The sequence below is a fragment of the Solenopsis invicta genome, chromosome 16, assembly GCF_016802725.1.
Source record: "Solenopsis invicta isolate M01_SB chromosome 16, UNIL_Sinv_3.0, whole genome shotgun sequence".
Taxonomy (NCBI): domain Eukaryota; kingdom Metazoa; phylum Arthropoda; class Insecta; order Hymenoptera; family Formicidae; genus Solenopsis; species Solenopsis invicta.
The window spans coordinates 17432070-17456111 of record NC_052679.1 but is presented as its reverse complement, the minus strand read 5'-3'; the positions used below and the strand labels follow the sequence as shown (position 1 = coordinate 17456111).

At 38.5% G+C, this 24042-nt stretch overlaps 3 protein-coding genes and 1 long non-coding RNA gene across 8 annotated transcripts in view; 1 reads left to right on the top strand and 3 right to left on the bottom strand.

The window, feature by feature from the left end:
• The window catches only part of LOC105203081 (semaphorin-5B), a 117648-nt gene extending 113763 nt beyond the window's left edge, over window positions 1–3885 (bottom strand). Inside the window, exons 1-2 of the mRNA XM_039459074.1 lie at window positions 2804–3885; window positions 2641–2679 (exon numbers count right to left, since the gene is read on the bottom strand). The gene's annotated coding sequence lies outside the window, so the exon portion shown is untranslated. The remainder of the gene's footprint in view (window positions 1–2640; window positions 2680–2803) is intronic.
• A 4199-nt stretch (window positions 3886–8084) lies between these two features.
• LOC113003610 lies at window positions 8085–13174 on the bottom strand. Its single transcript, XR_003268593.2, has 3 exons — window positions 12250–13174; window positions 10569–12085; window positions 8085–9992 (listed from the first exon to the last, which is right to left on the bottom strand). It is a non-coding gene; the product is annotated as an uncharacterized LOC113003610 (long non-coding RNA).
• A 186-nt stretch (window positions 13175–13360) lies between these two features.
• LOC105203077 (proclotting enzyme) lies at window positions 13361–18682 on the top strand. Its single transcript, XM_011171832.3, has 8 exons — window positions 13361–13594; window positions 14227–14339; window positions 14466–14611; window positions 14668–14774; window positions 15123–15438; window positions 16023–16267; window positions 17120–17280; window positions 17492–18682. The coding sequence occupies exons 1-8, from the start codon at window positions 13486–13488 to the stop codon at window positions 17651–17653; spliced, it is 1359 nt and encodes a 452-aa protein (XP_011170134.2). The 5' UTR covers window positions 13361–13485; the 3' UTR covers window positions 17654–18682.
• LOC105203079 (atrial natriuretic peptide receptor 1) overlaps window positions 17855–24042 on the bottom strand; it is a 99345-nt gene continuing 93157 nt past the window's right edge. For 3 of the 5 annotated variants that reach the window (XM_026133680.2, XM_026133681.2, XM_026133682.2), the window contains exons 21-22: window positions 22818–22909; window positions 17855–20460 (exon numbers count right to left, since the gene is read on the bottom strand). In XM_026133680.2, coding sequence (XP_025989465.2) covers window positions 19807–20460; window positions 22818–22909 — 746 coding nt within the window. In that variant the 3' untranslated portion in view covers window positions 17855–19806. Of the gene's footprint in view, window positions 20461–22817; window positions 22950–24042 lie in introns of those variants that run through there. The other 2 variants (XM_039459071.1, XM_039459072.1) reach the window with 2 other exon arrangements.

Here is a 24042-nt window from a genome sequence, read left to right as displayed (position 1 = left end):
ATATTTTTTTTTACGCAAGGGCGTCGAGGATGTATCAGAAAATAATAAAATATTACCCAACGCGTAATTGTATTTGTATATTATCAGAAGAGGTATATATAAAAATATAATACACATGTACCATATTTGTCCCATATTTATGTTTTTTTAATATTTCTACAGTCGCCTGGCGAGAATGTGTTTTATTTCGGCGTAACTACAGCATTCATTATCATATTTATAGAATTTTTTAACGTGCTCGTAAACGTCGCTAAAGGCCGCAAAAACATGCGCATCATTCCCTTTTACGTTTCGTTATAAAGTAACACTCATCACAACGCAATTTTCATGACTTTATTCTCTTGTAAACGAATTTAGCGTTGAATTAGTTTCCTAAGTGAACAAAAAATATATATAAATTGCGATGAATTATTATAAAAGCAGAAAATTGAAAAAACGAAATTATGCCAGTCTACAGAGGGAGAGAAGTACACTTCAGAGAGAAGTACATTGCAAAGAAAAGTTTTACTCGTAAATATTGGGATTATTCGAACATACGAATAAAGACGAAAGTTGCAGTGTTTTACGAGCGTACTTTCGAAGTGATACGCGCTTTCTTCCTACTTTCTTCCCGTTCTACGCCTTTGCTGATAGATTTACATACGCATACAAAGGGATACGTAATACGAGACTCCCTACGCGCTTCGGAAAGGGATACTCCCACATGAGTTTTGCATGCGAGATCGCTCAGTCGGTTTAGGTCTTTTTTTTTAATGGCTGTGGGATCATTGTCTACGCGTGACCATGACGATGAAACATGTGGGCGTAAACGGGTAAGAACCGTCGAACATCAGTTTCGGCCCTTGAAATTTTATTGCCCTATAGTACTATACAAAATTCGGCGAAATTGTAAATGTGCATTGATAAAGATGTATATATTTAAACGACTTCTTTAACACTTTCTGGAAAATAGATGTTACTTAACAATAAAATATATTTTATTGTTAATAAAATATATTTTATTGTAAATAAAATATATTTTATTGTTAAGAATAAAATATAAGAATAAAGAGAGAGAGAGAGAGAAAGAGCGAGAGAATATAGTAGCGCAAAAATGACTGAAATAAAGAAAAGAAATACAGAAAAATAAAAAAGTATATAAGCAAACAATTCGGGAAGAAAGAAACAAAAGATGATCACTGCAACAGAAACGATATAAACATAAAGAAAATATACAAGTAAACAACAAAAAATAAAAATTTGAAAAACACAAATTAAAACTAGAAAGTAGAGAGAATAAAAGTCTACGGATTTATATAAATAAAAATGTTAATAATGTATTATAATATAAAAATGCAAAATAAAAGTTTTGAAATGATGCAACTGCGTTCTTGTTACGTGTTCTATAGAGAATATTAAGTTATTAAATATTCTGAAATAGGAGTGGGTGAAATTGGCACGCCTATGGTATAAAATCAATGTTCTGGATTATTCACAAAAAAAGAAAGAGTTTCCGATAGTTTTTACAAATTCTTATTATAACAAAATAAATTTTGAAAAATAGCTGGGTGCTAACTTCACACCAAACACTAACACCGAATAGTTCCGAATAGCTAATTTGATGTCTTTTAACGAGTACTAGATTTTTCGATATAAAAAAAACTTTTTAATTAAAAGAAAAAAAATATTTTAAATGTATGTCAAATTCGAGTAAAATTTTTTCGCCGAAACAAGACGTGGCGTTTTTTTTTGCCGGAAACAGGAAGTGATGCCACTTTCGTCACGGCGAAAAAAGTTCTAAACAGCATTTACGATTACTTTCGGCAAGTTCTAGAGTTCTCGATACATTTTAGAAATAGTTCTATCCGAAAAAGTAAAAAACTCTCTGTTGAATATATCGGAATTGAGTTTTTAAAAGTGGTATCAAAAAATAATCGAAACTTCAAAAATACCAATTTTACGTAATTTTTTCATTAAGATTTTAGATAGAATTGCGCGGCGGCTATTTGGAACACTCAACACAACTTCCAAAACTCTTAAAAAATTTTTCACTATGTCGACCTTGTAGTTTTAAAGTGTAAAAAAATTTTTTAAGAGTTGCTGTTGAATGTTCTGAATAGAAGCCGCAAAATTCTATCAAACATCTTAATCAGAAAATTACGTAAAACCGATATTTTTGAAACTTTAATTATTTTTTATATATCACTTTTGACAATTCAATCTCGATTTTTTTACATTTTCGGGCAGAAATGTTTCTAAAATGTATCGAGAACCATAGAACTCGTCGAAAGGAATCGTATGCTATTCGGGTTTAATAGACATTTTTTTCTTTTATTAAAAAAAGTTTTTTTATATCGATAACTCTAGTACTTGTTAAAAAATATCAAATTAGCTATTCGAAAGAACTGTATATTTTCCCGTAACGTTTATCAAAATACGCGCTGTCAGATTAATATAACAAGTCTCATTTTACTTACTGAAGTATATATTTACGTGCAATAAATTGTTGGATGGAAATACCTTCCGGGATTAAATATTGATATTAATCTAGCGTAGCGCATACATTTTAAATAGATCTCTATCAATATGTAGAGCAATGGATCTTTATCGGTATACTCAACAGAGATTCATTACTAGATTAAAATCTAATTTGTCACTCACCGACACACGATGCGCAGCAGCGGAGTTTTCCACGTCGACCTATAAAATATAAATAAATTTCATTCACATTATAGTAGCATCCGCACTAATTAATATTGCAAAAACTGATTACGTTACATGCACATTGAATTTTTATTCATGTTTTTCAAGCACAAATTATTACCTCGTGGTTGCTCCGCCGCGTCGTTGTCTGGTGCCTCCCAAGTTCTCCTCCTCTTCTCTTGTAACTGCTCGTTGCTTTCTTACAGCACTCACTTACGAAAACACTACTACATAGTTTTAGCAATAATCACCTCGACGATCGCGCGACATCCTCGACGACACTTCTGTTGACGGTGCACCACGATCGCGCAACATCCTAGACGGCATTTCCGTGCACAACGTGCAGCTCATTACATCGCGACAACGGGAAATTAATGCGAAACGACGAAAGTGTTATCTGCACCCATCCGTCACTCGCGACGTCGCCGCGTCGTCGGGGAAGTCAACGCGGCAGACGACGAATCTCGGGCGCCAGGTGATCGCGCGGACACCTTCGCGTCGCATCGCGCAGCGTACCATAACCTTTCGACCGGTTGGCCGCGGCCGTCGCTAACACATGTGTTGTTCACAACACGCGCGTCTCCGGACGATTATTGTATCCGCGTTCATCACGTGCACTGACAAACATACGAATTAAGACCGACAACAAACAGCCGCGGATTGAAGAACACGATCGACCGACGGGCGACGGATCACTGACGCCGTTGCTAGCGCGACGAGCTTCGGTCGCAATCTAACAAGTGCTCGGCTGGTGCTCGTGAGTACGGCGGTAACCTAAACACCTGATACGAAGATCGCGCGGCACCTTGCACTTGCACGACATTTCCGATGTGCGCGATGCTCAATTTATTACGTCGCAGCAACGCGAAACGGCAAGCGAGCTGCGATTTGCGTCACTCGGCAGTCTCGGCACCTGACGGCAATGAAGTTGGCCGACGGATGGCTCTCGAGCGACGGGGACGCGCGGACACCTTCATGCGATACACAACCGTTGAGCCGTTGGACTGGTTGACCGCAATCGTTGCTAACGCATACCACACTCGCGTCTCCGGGCGATTATTTGTCCGTGTTTATCACGTGCGCTGATGAACATGAGAATTGAGACTGAAAACAAACAACCGCGGATTAAAAAACGCGACCGGCCGACGGCCGACGGATCACTGACGCCGTCGCTAGCACGACGAATTTCAACCGAACGGACTCTCACGAGACTCGCGATCTAACAATAGATTGTCAGTATACTGATGAGTACGACGGTAATCACCTTAATATCAAGATCGCACGGCATCTTGCACGATGCTGCCGATGTCGACCGACGCGCGGTTCATTAGCGCCTTAGCGCCATTAGCAATCAGTGTTGTCATCTTCACGCGACTAGCGCGATCCCACAGGCTGTGTTCCGTTTTTACTGGCAGTACTGAAAATTTATAGTTCACGTCACATATACTATACATTTTCAGTACTGGCAGTTAATATCGGAACATAGCCTTAGTAACTAGGCGTCTTCTTAGCGGAGGGTCGCGCTAGTCGCGTGAAGATGACCACACTGATTGATAATGGCGCTAATAAACCGCGCGTCGACGTCGGAAGCAAGATCCCGCGCGATCTTGATGTGAAGGTGATTACTGTCATACTCATTAACATACTGGTAATCTATTGCTAGACCGCGAGTCTCGTGAGAGTCCGTTCAACCGAAATTCGTCGTGCGAGCGACGGCGTCAGTGATCCGTCGGTCGTCGGTCGATCGCATTTTTCACTCCGCAACTGTTTGTTTTCGGTCTCAATTCGTATGTTTATCAGCGCACGTGATGAACGCGGACACAATAATCGTGCGGAGACGTGCGTGTTGTGAACAACACATGTGTTAGCAACGGCCGCGGCATACTGATAGAAAGGTTATGTTTCGTCGCGTGGCGTGACGCGAAGGTGTCCGCGTGACTCCCTGGCGCTCGAGATTCGTCGTCTACCGCGTTGACTTCTCCGACGGCGTCGCGGGTGACGGATGGAAGCAGATAATACTTTCGTTGTTTCGCATTAATTTCCCGTTGTCGCGATGTAATGAACTACGCGTCGTATACGGGAATGCCGTCCAGGATGTCGCGCGAACGTGGTGCACCAACAGAAGTGTCGTCGAGAATGTCGCGCAATCGTCGAGGTGATTATTGCTAAAACTATGTAGTAGTGTTTTCGTAAGTGAGTGCCATAAGAAAGCAACGAGCAGGTACAAGAGAGGAGGAGGAGGACCTGGGGGGCACCAGGCAACGGCGGAGCAACCACAAGGTAATAATTTGTGCTTGAAAAACATGAATAAAAATTAAATGTGCGTGTAACGTAATCAGTTTTTTGTAATCATGTTAATAAATGCGGACGCTACGTGAATTATATTTATCTGTGTTTTACAGGTCGATGTTGAAAACTCCGCTGCTGCGCATCGTGTGTCGGTGAGTGACAATTTATATTTTAATCTAGTAATGAATCTCTGTTGAATATATCGATAGAGATTCATTGCTCCAGATATTGATAGAGATCTATTTAAAATGGATGCGCTACGCTAGATTAATATCAATATTAAATGCCGGAAAGGATTTCCATCCAATAATTTATTGCACGTAAATATACACTACAATTTTGTATATACCATAGGGGTGCCAACTTCGCACACCTCTGAAATAGAATGTTGAATAAAACACGTTACAATCTTGTTACAGAATTTGCTTACTTTTTATAAGAAATTTAAATCTAAGTGAAGATTTCTGGAACACACTATTTTAAAATACCAAATATGATTTTTCTTCTACTTTAAATAATTGATATGCTGCACCTCTGAAAATGTAAATAAATAATAAATCATGCAATCAGAGCGTTTTATTCAATCAATGGTGCATTCGAATAATTTTCTCGCAGACGATCAGGCGCGTATATCCAGAGGCACAACATAATTATCCTTGTGCCTTGGAGATACGTTCTTGCTGCGAGCAAGATGCGCGTTTTCTAAAGTGAAATCTCTGTTTTTTCAATCGAACTGAGTGCTCTCGAATAACTGGCGGACAAATAAAATGAGAATTGCGTGGGCCGCGGAGGTTGTTCCTCGAGTAAAGCTCGCGGGATATGCATGGCTTGATTTCATACCTTCCTTTTTTTATCGTGTTCGCAAAGTTGAAGTTCTTCCCAGTAAGTCATTAAAATGCATGACTCTCGCGAAACGGGAAGCTCCGCGGCGAGATGAGATCTCTACGACGGGAGTGTTTCGTTAAGGACGCTAATTTGTCAGGAACGGTGACGGGGATCCCGAAATATGTCGTTACAAATGGTAATCGTTGTCGGAAGGACGCAGGAAAGGTCCTTTCGGTGTGTATAGCGGAAAAGTCTAGATGGGAGGAAGAGCTGGATTCAGCATCTCTATTAAATTAACTCTCCTACCAGCGCAAAATTAATTCTAAAATATTTTAAAATTAAGTACTAAAATTTGAAAATAGGGGCTTAAATCGTTTAGCAAAAAATTAAAAGTTAATTTCTCTCTCACCAACATTACGACGCGCAGCAGTGGAGTCTTCAACTATAATTACGTAGTTATGCAGGCTTTACTAAATAAATTATGACAATAACATAGTTATAATTTATACGTACGGCAGATTAAGTATACAACCGGAATAACTTGATAATAATGGAGTAGTGATGCAGGGTTTCATATACTAGGAAGGAGGACAAGGGATCTCGAGTTTAATTTTTTTGTTACCTGCGCATATTACTATTTTCCTATAATTAATCCAATAATTTTACTACAAATGGTTAATATTATTATATTTTCTTAGTTACAACTTGTTATTGTTTTTACTGCAACTTTGTAACGCCTAGTTGAAGTGCTATTTATTCATAAATTTATACTTGCTGGTATGATTTTTGGAACTGTAGAACTATTGAAAATAAACCCAGAACTGTCAATGTTTAGTGAGTTTCCACCAAATGATACGCCAGCTTCACACACACTGATTAGTGCAGATATTTTATTTGATAAAATAGCATCGCATTTTTAAATAAAATTTGATAAATTGCGTTGCATGACGAAGATCTCAATAGCAAAGTGATCTACTTATTGGTAAAATAATCTATATTTGCGTCGACTCGAACACCACTCTTGCTACGATTACGCGACGTGTGCGATAATGACCCGCTCGACGTCTTTATTCCACTTTTTACATCGAAATGCAGCGATAGCGGTGCTAATTACTACGGAGATACGGCGAAGATATTTATGTGTCTCCTCCCTTTTTCACCCGCACGCACACAGCAGAGACGTATGTATTTGCCGTTATGAGTGCAAGGTGATCTGGTCCCGGAGGTAATAACAACGCGCGGTCGTCCCCCTTTTTTCGGCCCTCCTTTCCTTCACGTCTTCCTTCGGTCCGGATGCGAATTTTTCTTTGAAATTTCTCATCGAGATTCGCGTCACATTAATTTCTACTTTATATGCCGAATGCAACGAGCTACGTACCGCGGCATGAGCGCGTGCCTCGTAACTCATCCGAAATTATGCAGCTCGGTAACACTTCGACGTTTCGTTACTTTACGAGGGTGCAATCTCGGTGTTTCTCTTCGTCTCTCTTTCTCTCTCCCCTCTACCCATCTCACTCCCTTCTTTTCATGTTGCGCTTTTCAGATCATCCACAAATGGATTGCCAGGAAAAAGATTGGATGGGCTTTATCGAAACACGTAGAATTTCAAGCAAAATACAATTTCCAATACGCGTGTCATACACGGAAAGAACAATTTTGCTGAAATACAGATCTGAAAATAAATATTGTTGAATCATTAAAAGGTTTAACTTAGACATTTAAGTTGATGGCTAGAATGTCAAAATTTTTTGCAGCAATGTCATCGTGCTTAAATGTCTTACGTAATAATTTTGATAGGACAACATAAAACTATTTTCTGATCTGTATCTAGTTAAATTTTTAGATATTGCAATAAAATTGTTCTTTCCGTATATTTTTATTATAATTTTTATGTGTCAAAATTTGTATTTATTGATATACTGATGTAAAAGATTAAAAGTTTTATGGCATCTTAACTTCTTCTTTGTCCATGAGAAGTAAAATGATTTTTCTTTTGACAAATGATTTCTCAAATATCGTTTATTGCTGCAGATCTGCTTATTAGTCGCGACATACGGGTGACATAATCTCGCTACCGATATTTCTTCCAGCGCTTATTAATACTGTCGCCGTTATCGAAGGCGCGCGCGCACTTGGTCATATTTTTCGCGAGTTTATCACCGCGCGCTTCTTTATAGTAAATTAAGCGCCGTCCGCGGGAAATACACGTGCGCACCGACAAAAATACAAGGCAATAATCAAACGCGATTGCCGAACGAAATCTCGAACGATGCTCCCTTGCACGGAGTTTCACTCCGCAGTTGCCAACTTAATTTCTACTTTATATACCAATTATGCCATCTCAAAGCGCACGACTACGCGACGACGCGGCCGTTTGCTCCGTAACTCGTCGCGAATTATGGCCGGCATTACCGCTTCGACGTCTCGTTAGTTTACGAGGCAGCGAGTCCTCTGCCCTCCCTGGTCAATTCCAATCACACTTTCCCGATTCGCCGGCGGCCGTTTCGTTTACCGTTTTGAAGCGTGACCAAGATGGTTTTGGTCATTACGCAGTAATAAACGTACTGCCACGGGCGGGTTTGGTCTTCAACTTAGAAAGCGATAATAACATTCACCTTACAGCCTCGACATATAAAAAACTTTAAAGCTAAATTTAAAAAAAAAATAAATACTCCATTACATTTATAATTACTGTCCGTAATTTTACAGTTCACAATTATTGTCAGACGTTTAAGAAGTGTACACTGAGAGAAAAAATTATTAAATTTTAATAAATATTTGTTTGAGTATAATTGCAATGAAACGTTTGCTTACGGTACATAAATATTTATTCAATAAAAAAACAATAGTTAAATTAAATTAATAGTTCTTCTACTAAATATTATAAATATTTATTTGCATTTAGTAAGTATTTCATTGTAACTATTCGAGCGAATATTCATTGAGTAACTTTTTCTCTCCGCGTAGCATTATGTTGATCGCGCTTCGCTAGTAAATGCACAGCCAATAAACTCGGAGAATTAGAGAAAGATCCTTTCTAACATTTTTTTGGAGAATTTAATCTGGTATTACGCACTTCAAGCCGTGCATTCTGGCATATTTTATTCCAGAGTGAACGTAAAATGTAGGACTTTCTAAAGCATGAAAAGATATTAAAACGGCATACCGCAGCATTTCCGAGTATCGGAAAGCAAAAATAACGCAAGAGAAATTGTTAAATTTCTGCGATATCCTGTACGGAAATGGAATCTGCGCGGGGAGAAACGTTATTTTTCTAGCGAACGACAATCGCGACAATCGCGAGGGCATCGTCACTTTCTACTAAGGTATTCTCTTATCTACGATGGCACAATGAAGTTATAAACTTACACGATTGTAGAACATTCGCTGGACGGCACCGATTTTATGGCTTACGACTTTACTTCTTTATGACCTCTTATTTCCGAGGAACATTCTACATTTAAGCGACATTTTATACTTACAGTGCATTTACCTATTCTCTCCGTATCATTCGTTTTATAAGCAGCAGGCGAAGTCTACTGACGAAAATAGTTCACGGCTATAAACGAGTGTGCTAACAGTTATTTAAAATTCGACTTTTCAGGAGTGTAAATTTAGAATAAAACAGAGTAGTTAACTGAGTAATTTTACATGTATACATATGTATATTTCTTTTTGTTTACATAATTAATTTTTTTGGATTTATATACGAAATATATTCGCCTTCTGGTACAAAATTTTAATTACATGTTTTATTATCTATATTAACAGATAATCTCAAGGTAAAAATATTACAAATTTAACTTCCTTTGAACAAATTTTACGTAATTTTACCTCGTACCATTTAATTAAAATATTATGGTAAATTATTTATCCTCCTAGATTAAACAATTTTTTTGCACTTTGTGAACACTCAAGATATTTTTTTAATTAAAGTTGAGCAGTTACAGGCGTCTCAAATAATTACAGCAATCTCAAATAATTATCATTTCAAAATGCGTGACAGCGTTTCTTTTTGGATAACTTTGAACGTTGTATCGCCTTGTTAACCGTCGGTTTTTAGTTCGACTTTAGTTAGAATCGAAAGGACGTGACAGGTAGAAACCCAAATCTCGTTAGCGCGCGTGCTTCCCTTCTCTCGTTTATTATTCCATCTTCCGTTCTGCCCTTTAATCTCCGAATGCGTGCGATGGTTCCTAGAAACTCTCTTTGATCACTTATCTTTCGTATTAACGAAGATAGACTATTTCTGATAAATTTTCTTGTAAATTTTGTACGAGAAGATGAAATTGCTAATGATTTCGAAACGCAATTTATGAATAAAAAAATATTGTACGTATACTTTTCATTTATGGATTGTGTTTCGCAATCATCAGCAATTTGATCTCTAAAGTATATCAAATTGCAAGGGAATAAGATGCAACATGAGATATGATTGCGCATATGTAAAAATAACATTTGCAACTATCTCTCGACAGTCTAACAAGTAAATACATATTTTCTTATGTGCGTATAACATTTTAACGTAGTAGCGTAATATTATAATAATGTACTATTATATTAATTCGCGCATAAAATAAAATGACAGAGCGATGCGAAACCTTATCAGTTCTACTCGCTTAGTTTGAATCGAGATTTTTTTCTACGCGGAAAATGTATCGCATGGAAAAGATGTTTTTTAGTAAGTAGATAAGCGCGGGCGTTCAAAATATCTCATGATTATGCGTGCGGAAATTGATACGTGGAGCAGAAAAAGGATATGTACGAGGTACCTTAAATGGTAATGCTCTGGGCTTTTGCCCCCAAATTGCGATATCTCCAAATTTCATCTTTCTCCCTCTTTTCTCTCCCTCTCTTCACTCTTCCGTCACTTTCTGCCAAAGACACGTGCGCACTTTGCGTCTCTCGTTTCTTCCACGATACGCCATCAAGCAACGTAAACGTATCTCACGATCAAATATCTTTGAAGAAAGATCGTGAAGTTGATACGTGACGCCAAGGAATTGGATTGTCATCGCGCTAACTTCCCCGTGTGTTATTTTAAACATGTCCATTGGCACCTGCCTGAATTCGAACGTAATACCATTCCTCGTATAAAAATCATTGTCTCGATCTTTTCATTGTCACTGTTCTCTTTCACGAAAACATTCGAAAATAATAACGCGCATGTGCGATATAAGAATTCTCAGTTGAATCGTACTAGGAGCATTATTTTATGCACACAACACATTTATCTTCTTCTAAAACTGTGAACACAAAAACTTGTCAACATGACATTAAATTAATCTTACTTACGAGCAGGATGTTGATCTCGTTGCTCTTGATTTTATACTAATGATCACGGGATAAAACTTTCTTTCTTCAATTTTTCGTTATGCAAACGTACATTCTTTTTACAAAATATTTAGTTTCATGCTCGTTGCTTAATGGACGTCCTGAAAAGTTTACGGTGTCCTCTTTTCCATCTTTTTGCGGTGAGTCAATTTTCTTGCATGCGAACCCTACGTGCAAGATGCCTCGCGAAATGTGGTATTTCTGCCATAAAGGAGTATATTCGAACAATAGTGCTCTTTTTGGTGCAGCTTCGAAGATGGATTCTGGCACGCGAGTGACGAATTTACTGTTAAACGCGTACAATGTGTTTAAGCATCCGGAAATTTGAGAACATGTAGAATATATATTACTCGAATATATATTACTCGTACGTTTCTTCTGTGTAGTTGAACATGCAACGAACCCAGAGAGCAGCTTTTAACGTTTTCTCTGCATTGAAAAACTATATTACCGGTCGCTTTATTATTTAAGTGAGAAATGTGGACGTTTCTCTGAGGGAATTAGGAATTTAATTATGTTTTTCTCTCATTTGCAGATTCTCGGATGAAACGTTTTGTCCGAGTTTTGTGTCGTTAATTTATCGCTATGATGTAGCTGAATTTATTTTTTTTTCCGAGAAGAGAGAATTAAATTTTTCGCGGGCTAGAATAATTGAATTTTCCAACGTACATTTTCAATCATAGCTTAGTACCACAATTTTTTTTTTTTTTGTATCCGTTTCATTGAGCAAGAGTTTCGCGGATTTTATACAGAAAAGGAAAAGCATAGAACGAGCATGATCCGTTATCGGCATGATCGACTTCGAGTTACGTTTTATTTGGAGCGATTAATGATGCGTGCATAAATAGGTAGCCGACATGTTGGAGCGCGCTTCTCTCTCAGTCGCAGCTGATCGAGTGTCCCCTTTGGCGAAATGCTATGGCTATTGGTTAAGAAATCCTTAAGTGGTCCGTATCTACAATTAGAATGCTACATTAAACAGGAGACATCCAAGTCTTATATCTGGGTACTTTACGTTTCTTATCTCGCATTTATATTTCGCATGAGGTCATCACATTATTTAGATAGATATAAATATCTACGTTTACCGCTAAATTCATGATATGAAAATAATCTAACCGTTTGCCTAATACTCCAAGGTACACAAATCGTTCGCTTCTCACGCGCGACGTTTACGTGTGCGCGTCTCGTACGTGCGTACGTGATTGCTTGCTGCGTGCATGCGTACGTTCGCGTTGGCACGGCGGAGCCAATGGCCTGGACAGGTATGTGGGTGATGTCCGTTTTCTCGAGTATCGCATTTAGAGACGGAGATGAAAGACCGCCTGGATTTGTCTGCCGGGTACTCGATAAAGAGAGAGCCTCTTTCCCTCGTTCTCTCCCGCGTTCTCTTCCCCTCCTCTGTTCATCCACGTCACATTCCCGCCTCTCTCCGCTCTTCTCGCGGGATGGACTCGCGATCCCGCTATCCTTCTCCGGCTCCCGGTCCAGCGGCGAGATGCCGTCGCGTTGCGGAGACTGCGGCGTCGTGCGGTTTAATGAAACGTCGAACGGAATCGAATATTTCTCAAGTTACCGGCCGTCCATTACTCGTCGCTTCGACAAGCGTATGCGCCGAGTATTCGCATGAATTAACCTTTGTCTGGACAGGTCGCGCGTAATTCTCCCACCTTGTTTCTTCACTTCCACGAAATGGCTCCTGATTCGCGGCCTTAGCCTTTGCGTCAATTATGCGGCGTTAATAGGTTCATTGAATGATCGGGGGGGACCGACGTCGAGTTACCGCGTTGAATCGGCACAATGCAGCATGCATAAATTACTTTAGTAATTTAACACTGTAAATGTTAGAGTGGACGTCGCTCAACAATAGCATACTATTTTAACAAAATATCCATTGCTCAAATTATAATAAGAACTTTATTGAAGTTTCCATACTTTCCAAAATATTTATACGTATATATTCCATTTCTTTAAATAGAAAATTATTTTACTTCTAATTATTTTAATTCTAATGTTAGTGCAATATTGGATAATTAGCTTGCGTCGAATGGTAACAGTGAAAATATAATTAACACATTTTTATCCCAAATTATTCTTATGCACGTACAAGAATAATTTAATATAAAATGTGTTGATGCATTATTATATTTTCACATGCGTGTTATGCGAGCGCCTAGCGGAAGATTTCCAGCTTGAAGGAGAGTTTACATGGTCCCGTATAGTACAGGCGTGTGTATATAAGTGACGGTTTTCCATATTTCGAAGTCATTCTGCGTTCTCTAGTTGTCGAGGTTGTTTTTACTAAAAAGCCGCCGTCGCGTTATCGTGTCTTTCATATAACGAGAACTGGTGCCGATGATAATTTCAATGACGCACATTAATATCTATCGATTTGTGTTATTTCCTTTATTGTACATCCTTCAGTATTGCAGATGCCTTCCCGCCGATTTTCAAAGCACCACAGGTGAGCATTATTTTACATTAAATAATTTTAGATTTGTATGCTGCGAACAATTTACATGCATTGTAAACTCGATTTCGAACTTTGAACTAACTTGATTGCATTTTTCCTGTGATATAAATAATAACGATGCAAATTGCTGAAAAAATATTGATTTATACTTGGAATAAATTTTTGCTAAAAATGTTTTTTATATTATGATTAAGGTTTTTTTATATATCTGACAAATATATTCACACTATATCTTTTTTATAAACTGTAACATGGTGAGATTGTTTTTGATAAATACTTAGAAAATCTGTCATATAAAGATGTGCGTTTCTCTTGACTGCAATATTTTTTAGAGCATGAATACGTTAAATGTTAATTTATACTTGATACGTACTTTAAATTCAAACGCATGAAAGAAGTATAATAAATTGTTAGAAAGCAGATTGCGGTCTATTTTTGATTTTGCAAGTCCTAAAACATTTCTTTCAACGGAAATAACCAAATCATGTTACGCTGATAATGTATCACCCACACGCTGTATCTTACAATGGCCCTCACTAAATTTCGTTATGTGTCACACATATATATTCAAGCACAAACATACATTGTTCGCTGATGCATGTGATACATCCTATATTTCTCAGATCCAGCAACGGTTGGGAGTCAGGAATGGCGAACACGTCTTCAATATACGGAACTGTTTCGATTTCCGGAAAATATTTCCCATTCGTACCTTCGTGACAAACGCGATTCAATGGTGTGTCATCGTAGGCGTTATATCTATTTAATTTATCTACAGACAATATTTAAAATAAGACTATCTTAATAGCAAAAATGTGTTAATTTTCTTTTATAGAACATATTTTGCTTTTTTTCTTTTTAGCAAAAATATCAAACTTGTATTGCACCAGGTAACCGAAACGGCCACTGCAAGCATTTCCAAGATGGATGTGTGAATCTCAATGTATCTCGATCATCGAAGAACTTTGGATTGAATCTTGTGGACTATATGTGCATAATTGAGGAGACGTAAGCTCATATTGTGTTTTGTGCATCGATCGTTCCTATTATTTTCCTCGTTGTAGGTCTATCGGTTTATGCTGTCCGGATAGCCAGGATGGTACTGGGCAAACAATTCGATCGAAAAAATCATTCTACGACGATTTAGCCAACAAATTACCGACAATAGCGAGTTTGTATAAATTTTAATTATTTATTTAAAAATAATAGAATTTTGTTTAACATATTATAATTTTAATTAAATTATTTTGTTGTCATCAGATTATCTTTATGTGATAGTAAAGATTGCAAATTAATTTTTTTTTTTTATTAAATAAATTGTCATATATTTTTACATATATTTTTACATATTTCTAACAGTAAGTATGCACATAAATGTTTTTATCAGCTAACTTAACGCGATGAGAGTGCTATACACGTGCGCTCTCATGACAAACATCGATGTCTATCGCGGTACTTGCGGTATCAAGTGTCCGTTTACCGAGCGAGAGTATATGTACTTCAAATTCTTCTCTCGTAGATCTCGACGACGATGCGGAAGAGTGGGACGAAACCCACGGAAACAAGGACGAGAACAGACCACCTGTCAACAAGACTGACAATGTGAATTTATCGAAAGATACGATGCAGGTCAAGCTAGACGCGAGAAAACCACGAAGACCCAGAGGGTGCGGTACAACCACGAGAATGAAGACCAGAATCGCGGGTGGCCAGCCAGCTGATCCTAAAGAGTGGCCGTGGATGGCGGCTCTTCTTAGAGGAAACACGGTTCAATATTGCGGAGGCGTATTGATCACTGACAGGCACGTGCTTACCGCCGCACACTGCGTTTACAGGTAAATTACCGTGCATAAATATTCATTAAAGTTTTGACAATTCTTATAATATATACAGATTAATGCCTCGATGTTAAGTGCTTAATAGTTAATGGTTTCAAACTATTTTTGTTATTATAAAATATTAAGCAAAAATTCTTCTCATTTTATCATAATCATTTTTTTCGAACGTTATGTAAATTCAGGTTGTCCTTTGTTTTAATGTAAACTCAAATATAGCGATTGCGGACTGCATTAAAGAAGAAAAACTGTGACAAGTGGTTACAATAAAGAAAGAAATATACATGTTATATTCCTTTCGGGACGTACATGTTGTACGTCCTCATACTTCAAAGTTTACGAGCAAAGGTTATGATTTGGACGGCATTTCAGACGCATTCATATTCTTGCGGTCATCATGGTTGACGGCAATCGCGCTTAGACTTTATAATGTTTTCGGCGCGCCGGCATATTTCTTCGTATCTTTGTCATAGACTCTAACGCGCGATACACGCTCGTTTTAGTCCGTTTGTCGTAACCACGAAATGAACAGTTAGACTATGGGAATGCGTTACAGTTATCCCGGCAACGTTGTATTCTTATAGATTCAAACTAAGCGACATCACCGTGAGACTCGGCGAGTACGATTTTACTACATCCGAGGAGACGCGAGCGTTAGATTTCGCGGTGTCGGAGATACGGATACACAGGGACTTCCAATTGAACACCTACGAACACGACATTGCTATTATTAAGATCAATCGACCCACCGTGTTTAACAGCTACATCTGGCCCATCTGCCTTCCGCCCATTCAGCAAACGTTCGAGAATAAGAACGCCATCGTTACCGGTCATTGCAAATAAATGCTATGTTATATGTTATATAAGTATATCTACAATTAATTAATATCTATTCATATTATTCGCACACTTGTAGACCATTCTCTACACCGAGAGAAAAAATTCTCAAACTTTGATAAATATTTATTTGCAGAGTACTAATGAATAACGTATTAACTTACGATATATAAATACTTACTCTATAAGAGAAAATGATACTTAAATCAGTGATTCTTGTACTAAATAAATATATGTATATTTACAATTAGTAAATATTTCATACACAATTCGAATAAATATTTGTTAGAATTTAATAATTTTTCCCTCGGTGTAATTGCTGTAAAATTATTGAAAACGTGTAGCGTATTTCATGTGGAATTTCACATTCATTTATTTCTTCAATATTCAATAAGCGAAATTTATTTATATCTTTATGTGTTGTCACTGTTATGGCTGGAAATATTTTTTTTATACACGAAGAGAATTTAAAGGTTTCTCCGAAGTATCTGAAAACTTTAATATCTAGATACAGATCTAAAAATAATTTTGTCGAATCATCAACATAATTATCTTGGACACTCAAGCGTGAGAAACAATGTTGTGATATGTTTTGACATTGTAGTGTCCTATATAATCATTTTAATGGGCCAACAAAAAAAAACATTTTTCGATTTGTATCTTGGTCAATTTTTAGAAACTTCAATAAAACCATCCTTTTCATGTAGCGAGCGTAAACTTACCGTGAAGCAATTACGATAGTTTCTCTTGACTCATCTCTGCTACATGGTGGAATATGCAAAAGAAATAAAAAAAAAGTTACATATTACAGTTTAAGAATTGAACAGAAATATTTTTACTGTAGGCTGGGGCACGCAATACTACGGAGGACCAGCTAGTACAGTGTTGCTGGAAGCTGCGGTGCCGGTATGGCCCCAAGAAAAATGCATTCGCAGCTTCACGCAGCTAATCCCGACTACTACTCTGTGCGCCGGCGCTTACGAGGGAGGCCGTGACGCCTGTCAAGTAAGACTATTTATTCTGGAGAAATGCCGTGACGTGACATGTGATGAAATGTTAAATACGCGTGAACTAGCTAAGAGGTTCATCTTTAATGGATGCCGTCTTCCTAGCTAAACTCCGTTAATATTTTAAAATAGCAGCCTGAGGTGGCGTAGAGAGAAGCACAGACTTACTTTAGTTATCAGGTCCGATGAATCATCTCCTCTTCTTTCAGGGTGACTCGGGCGGTCCGTTGCTGCATCAACTCGCCAACGGCAGGTGGGTCAACATCGGGATAGTATCCTGGGGGATTCGCTGCGGTGAACCCGGATATCCGGGGATATATACCCGCGTTAGCTCTTACCTCGATTGGATATTTGCGAATGCCGTGTTTTGACAGAGTCACGTAGCACCAGCCGTCACTCTCACGTGCCAAAGATTTTATTATTTTTTTTTTATACATCTAGAATTTCTCGCACCTTACTTAAGACATCTATTTGATAAAGCCATTTCTTTCCTGCTGTAATCAATGATGCAAAAATAAGTTTATTAAATATGGATATACTCAATCGGACGCCGATTTAACTGTTAGACGGTCTTGAAAACGATTAAACTTTATTTTCGGAATATTCATTGGTACATCGTTGAAAGAGAGATTGACACAGACAGAATTTCACTCTTTACGATGCGTCACACTCCTCGTGCCACCACACCACGTTTACAGCAAGGCGACCGCGGAGTATCATCAGCCACCTGCACCGTTCGTTCATACATTAAACACGGGTATGCAATCGCGACTGCACGTGCGCATATCTGCCTTATGTACGTATAAATGTATGTATATATGTATGTGTGTGTGTGTGTATATGCTTGTGTATGGCTTGTCCTTCGCAGACATATGCACCAGCAATCGGTATTAATTTCTCAGACACGTCATATAATTGTTTTGCGAGAGGCCCAGCCTCCGTTTGCCACGAATGGCCCTAAACATCGATGTTAGCTACGGTAACTTTTGCTTTTGCAGCCATATACATATATTTATATATAATCTAATCTCGTAACATATACATGTACTTGCGTATACATATATATCTCTTTTTTTTCTCTTTTGTATATTTATATATAACATCCTTACACATATAGGTACGGAATCTCTGTGTTTGCGTGGGTCTCGCGACGCGTTGCGAACGGTAATATTTGTCGTGTCGGCATGCGACGATAAACACTGTGGCCGAGCTATGTCTTTCATGATGCTTTGCTCGTGATCCGATGATTTCGCAGATGAGTTCGGAAGGATGCGAAAAATATTTTACAGTAAATAAAAACGTTGTATTGGAAGAAGCTTACGCAAAAATATTTCTATAGAACGTATACCATTTTGGTCAGAGAAAACCGTTATTTTTCTTACGATTAATTTTAAGTCAATTTAATCGATTTTGATAAAGTTTAACTTTAAGTATTTCTCTCTCGCTCTCTCTTTCTCTCGAGATCTTGAATAGTAATATAGACAGACGATTCAGTCAATCACAATCATTTTTTTTTTTTTTTTGTAAAATAGAGCCTAAGATCCTCGTAAAGAGAGAAGATCTGAATTTGCCTGCTGCATTTGCTATCGGATTTTAATTAATTCGGTAACTCGGCGCGCAAGGCTCGGTGGAAGTCAAGTACTGGCCGCTGCTAACTTTGGAAAACTTGCCGCTAAGTTAATTAATAAGCCCGTTGCATTTACGTCGCAAACGAATCTCACGGGGACATGTGCGCGTAAACGAGAAACGCGAATGTTCTCGCTTTAGTACGGTTAATTAAAACATGCATACACGCACACGACCGATATAATACTGTGTCCATATAGAAGACTATAAGTACCCTTGGCAAAAGTACGTCAATCGTGTATTTCTCTATAATTAATTGTTCCTTCCTCTCTTTTTCTGGATTCGGATATTTATCCGACCCAGTAATTCCCATTATTCACTCTTATCGCACGATTCTCGCGCGATACTTGTATTTATTCTAAATTGCATTAATCAGTAAACATTGGTTCCATAATACCTTGTAGGAAGAGATCACACTTTTAGCGAACTTGGAGTCGGTCCCGCTTTGTCAGCTATATCTATCGCAATAACATAGTTAGGAGATTTATAGTACCAAGAGCCAATTTTCCGCTAATTGATTACGTAGAATTCTAATTTAATAAACACTTTCTAGAAATTAAAAAAAAAACAAATTGTGAAACGTTAATTAATTCAAGATAAGCACCCTCGTCGTAAATTTTATAGAAGACCACGATATGTTCACAAATCACTTTGATTACTTCCAAAACGAAGAATCTGAATTTTGAAAGCTTTAGCAGATCAGGATGATGGGCAAATCCTTCGCTTTCGTTACAAGTCTCATCGCCCTCGATTCACCCTCTCTCGCTTCAGTTTCGACCACAAATGTATTCCGCTTTCTCACCAACAAACCCGATTATCGATCGACTCGGTTGCCCCACGATATAATTCTTCAGAGGTTCAACAAGATGGATATCGTCGAAAAGGTATCTTAGGAGAGCTAGACTCTAGGGACTGCGCCCGCAGGTAGCAGGAGCGGCGCGTTGGGACCACTCTCGGTGTGATTGGGCATGCTCTCGGCTGTCGGGTATACCTGATGTACGGAGTTGTTTGCGCTCGGCGATCCGCTCGTGCGATTGCGGGATGGTGAGGAGTTACCGATCGGCGTCGCGACGCCGGTGCGCGACGCGACCACCGATTTGGGCGCACCGTTTCCAGTCACGCCAGCGAGGCCGCAGGAGAGATTAATCGCAACGGATTTCTGACCCTGAATCTGATTCGTGGCCGACGACGAATTAGTCGGGACCGCTTGACACCGCGGTTGGGCGGTCATTAAACTCTGATGCTGCGACTCCTGCGGTCTCTGTTGACCTGGATGTCCCTGCTGCCGCGGCTCCTGACTCCTCGACTGAATCGATTGTTGGGTCGGGTAAGGCTGATCCGACTGACCGTAAAATTTGTGCTGCTGGCTAGCGGATGTGAGCGCCCGTTGCTCCTGTTGCTTCGGTTGCGCCGTCTGAATTTGAGTGGCGACGGGATGTTGATCCTGTAGAATCGATATTTGGCTCATCGTCGTCGTGAGATTTGCTTGTTGCACGTTGTTGTTCGTCGGTTTTTCGCCCATCAACCAATAAGTGGTCATTGGACCTTTACCCTATGAATATTAATGAAAACGAGAAATTATTTTGAGTTAAAATGATCTGACGTTACGCGCTGTAATATCTGACAGAATCTCTTTCATAAATGTTTTATAAAATTTTCTTATGAAGTACATGTTCTTATAATACATCATTCCTGATTTCTTTTCTGTATATCCAGAGAAAAGTTTCTTCAAGGGGAAAAAAGTTTGTTTTAAACGAAGAAATTTGTGCATCGCTATAAAAATATTTTTTAATAAAAGAAAAGTTTTTTTTTATTTGAAAGAAACTTTTGGTTGTTCCTTTTATTAGAATTAAAGAAATAGTTTAGTTGTGAAACGTACATTTTCTTTTTAAATGAAAGAAATATATTTTTAAAACTAAAACAACTAAATTATTTCTTACATTTCTAGTTTTTGTCAATCACTTTCTTGGAACGAAAAAATTATTTGTTTAAGTTAAACAAATAATTTGAACAAATTATTTATTTTAAAAAAAGCTAATAACGTCATTTCTTGAAATCAAAATAAAAGTTTTTTTTTTTGCTCAAAAGTCTTCTCACTTCAACTTAAAGAAACCAAATTAAAGAAATAATTTTACTAATTTAAACATAACATTTCTCTGAGTGTACAGGTAAAAAAGTGTATTAATACAGCTCTCAGATATCTGCTACGAACAAAGCACAAGATACTTTATTCATAGAGACAAAAAACGTGATTAACTATAACGACAAAGCTACATTATCCGTAATTAGCAACGGTAGGAGGAGATTAAGAATCATAGCAAACGCAGTACGCGTAATTCCAGAGATTTAATTAAGGTCGTCCCGCGGTGAAATTCAATAGCAAAGGTGAAACTATTGTATCGCTCCGTTACGTGATAGCGATCAGCGTGTACGCGTTTAACTCAGACACGTTTGTGGAATATTCACGGCCGGCGGCGTGTGCGTTACAATAGCCCAGCGAATATACGAAGCACCTGAATTTTAATCCCCGGTTGTTAAAGCCCCGCGTACTACTACGCGCGAATTGCCGAGCGTATTTCCATCCGGCGCTCTCTTACTAATTAACAGCATACCGCCGCCGCAGAGCTACGCGAATGCGCCCGCGCGTCTCGAGCTCGCTCGCGATCGCTGAACTTTGACCCGAATTGTTGTACGGTAAACGATCCAATCACTTCGCGGACGCCTTCGTCCATCATTCGAGAAGGTGTACTTAATCGATCGACGACTCGACGACGTTTACGACCGTGTACGTTTGCGGATAATGCAAACGGATCGGATCGTAAATAATCGCGGATCTAAATAACAGTCGCTTATTACCGCCGTTCGCACGGGGTATTATTCGACGATTGCTCCATGATGTCGCCGTGGTCCAGAGGCCACGACGCGTCCCTGTTGTGTGATTCGCTTTATCACACGGGCAAACGGTGACGCACGAGACGAATGACTGTAATTTCGGCGACGCCGAAATTGACTGCCGCCAGCGGGAATTGCTCACTTCCGGGAAAACGGTGACAGATTGCACCTGCGGACAATTGGCCGGCAGTCGCGATGCACGTGGTGCACGTGTATTAAGCAAGACAGTAGATAACGCGCTCGGTTATGGTAGAACACCCTTGAATATGTAACGAGAGAAGTGCGCATATGGAATCTAACCACCGGACACGACTGCAATCTGCAACCCACGGCTCTCCGGAACTGTAAATGCGATTGGTTGAAGTTGGGAAAGCTGAATCCCTAGCCGAAGGACCGTTGCTTATGCGTTACACGTTGAAATGAAACTTTAGAGCCGGATACATCACAAGTTGGAAAAAAAAAATCTCATCCCTTGACGATAATCCAGCAAAAATGGCGACATCAATACGTTACAGATAAAATTATAGATACAATTATTAAGATAATATATAGATAAAGATAAAATTATATTAAATAAATTTAGCTTGTATAAATTACAGATATTTGAAATAATTGATATGACAAACAACTTCGAGTTATCTCGTCATGGCAATGGGACGTTTTATAGCGCGGGTACAAGAATCCTTCGTTAAATTGCAAATAAGAAGATTAACTTGCAAAGGACTGTAGAACGAATGGAAACAAAAAGATTCGCGTTATATGTCGCAATCTGCAAGACGAGATCGTAGCTAGAACGAGAGCTCGTGCAATGATCATTCTCCTTGCTACCATCTCCGCTACGTAAGAGATCACTTGACGGTCTCGCTCGATACGACTCGCGAACGTTCTTTCCCTCTCGCTCGTTCTCGGGGAGAGAAAAAAGCGACAGCTAAATTCGCGAGATAAAAGGCGTGGTAGACAAGAGCGTGACTCGATCTCGGCGAAATTGAGGAAAAAAACCACGTATCAAGAGCTTACCTTTAATATCACTTCTCCCCTGCAGATGAGTTCGAATGTACCAAAGGTATCCAGTATTTCCTTCGTCTTCGGGCTGACATGGATCTTCAGAGCTGTCGCAGAAAACGGAAAACGACTTGTTTTACGCACGTCCTGTAATCCTCTCATAACGTTAATTTGGAGCGATGTTTCTTTGATACAAAGATAGTTATTACGCGGAATGACTGGTTAAAGAGTATTACATGGAGCAGACAAACGGCTGCTTTGCTAAACGTTACCATTACGTTGCACATTAGCTTCCACGTAATTATCAAGAGATTTTAATTTCTTTAAATGTCTCTCATCCCACGCAGAGTGTATAGAAAATTTAAATCACGAGTGACTATATACTCTTTAAAGTTTATAGTCTGCATTTTTTATTGATCGAATATATTTTATTTTGAATATTTTGCATACTTTAAAAATAATATTGTACTCGATATTATTTCAATTTCATAAATATAAAACTAATTCCATGACGTGCCCTTTCTCGTAAACTGCTTCAAATATTGAAATGTGACATTTAACGACCGGCGGGAATATGACAAAAAAAATTAAAAAAAAAAATGGTTAAACTGAAATTCACGTAGAAGAGATTTTCAAAGTAACTGCGCTTCACACGAACACGCTCGCTTTGAACCGGTCGCTTCTGATGGCAACTTTATAAACTGAATGTAGTTTTAACACATTCTGTGTGTGCCGCGGCGTACAATGTGTCCACGAATTGTATGTATCTTTGTTATTCGCGTGATTGCACCCTTGTTTTTCTCTACGTTTTTCCATGCTATTAAATTACAACTACAGGGCATTTAAAAAGTATAAAAGTTATTTTAGCGCCTGATATTCTCCGAGATTTTTCTTTATTACATACAAAAAGTTAAGAAAGATCGATGATCTCCGTGTTATAAAAGATTCAGAAAAAGAAGCTTTCTTCGAATACAAAAGTTTTAAAAAATAATTATGGACGTAAAAAAGCTCCCTTTTAACTCTTGATGTACTCTTATTATTTTCTGTTTGAACTTGTGTTGACATATAGAAAGAACATTGCAATTTTGCGATACCTACGCAAAAAATCGATTAATCGCTTCGACGGATAAAAACATTTTTTTTTTCGTCATTACGCGAGAGAAACGTAATAAATTATTTGCTTAGAAAATTCGTTAATATTACACTGTGTAACGAAAGGCGCGAAATGTCACCTCCCTAA

Bases quoted from the DNA above. Each gene is read 5' to 3' on its own strand.
- LOC105203077 (XM_011171832.3), top strand. From the start codon at position 13,486: ATGATAATTTCAATGACGCACATTAATATCTATCGATTTGTGTTATTT. The intron at 14,340-14,465 runs GTGTGTCATCGT...TTTTCTTTTTAG, and splicing joins GTGACAAACGCGATTCAATG to CAAAAATATCAAACTTGTAT. The intron at 16,268-17,119 runs GTCATTGCAAAT...TTTTTACTGTAG, and splicing joins TAAGAACGCCATCGTTACCG to GCTGGGGCACGCAATACTAC.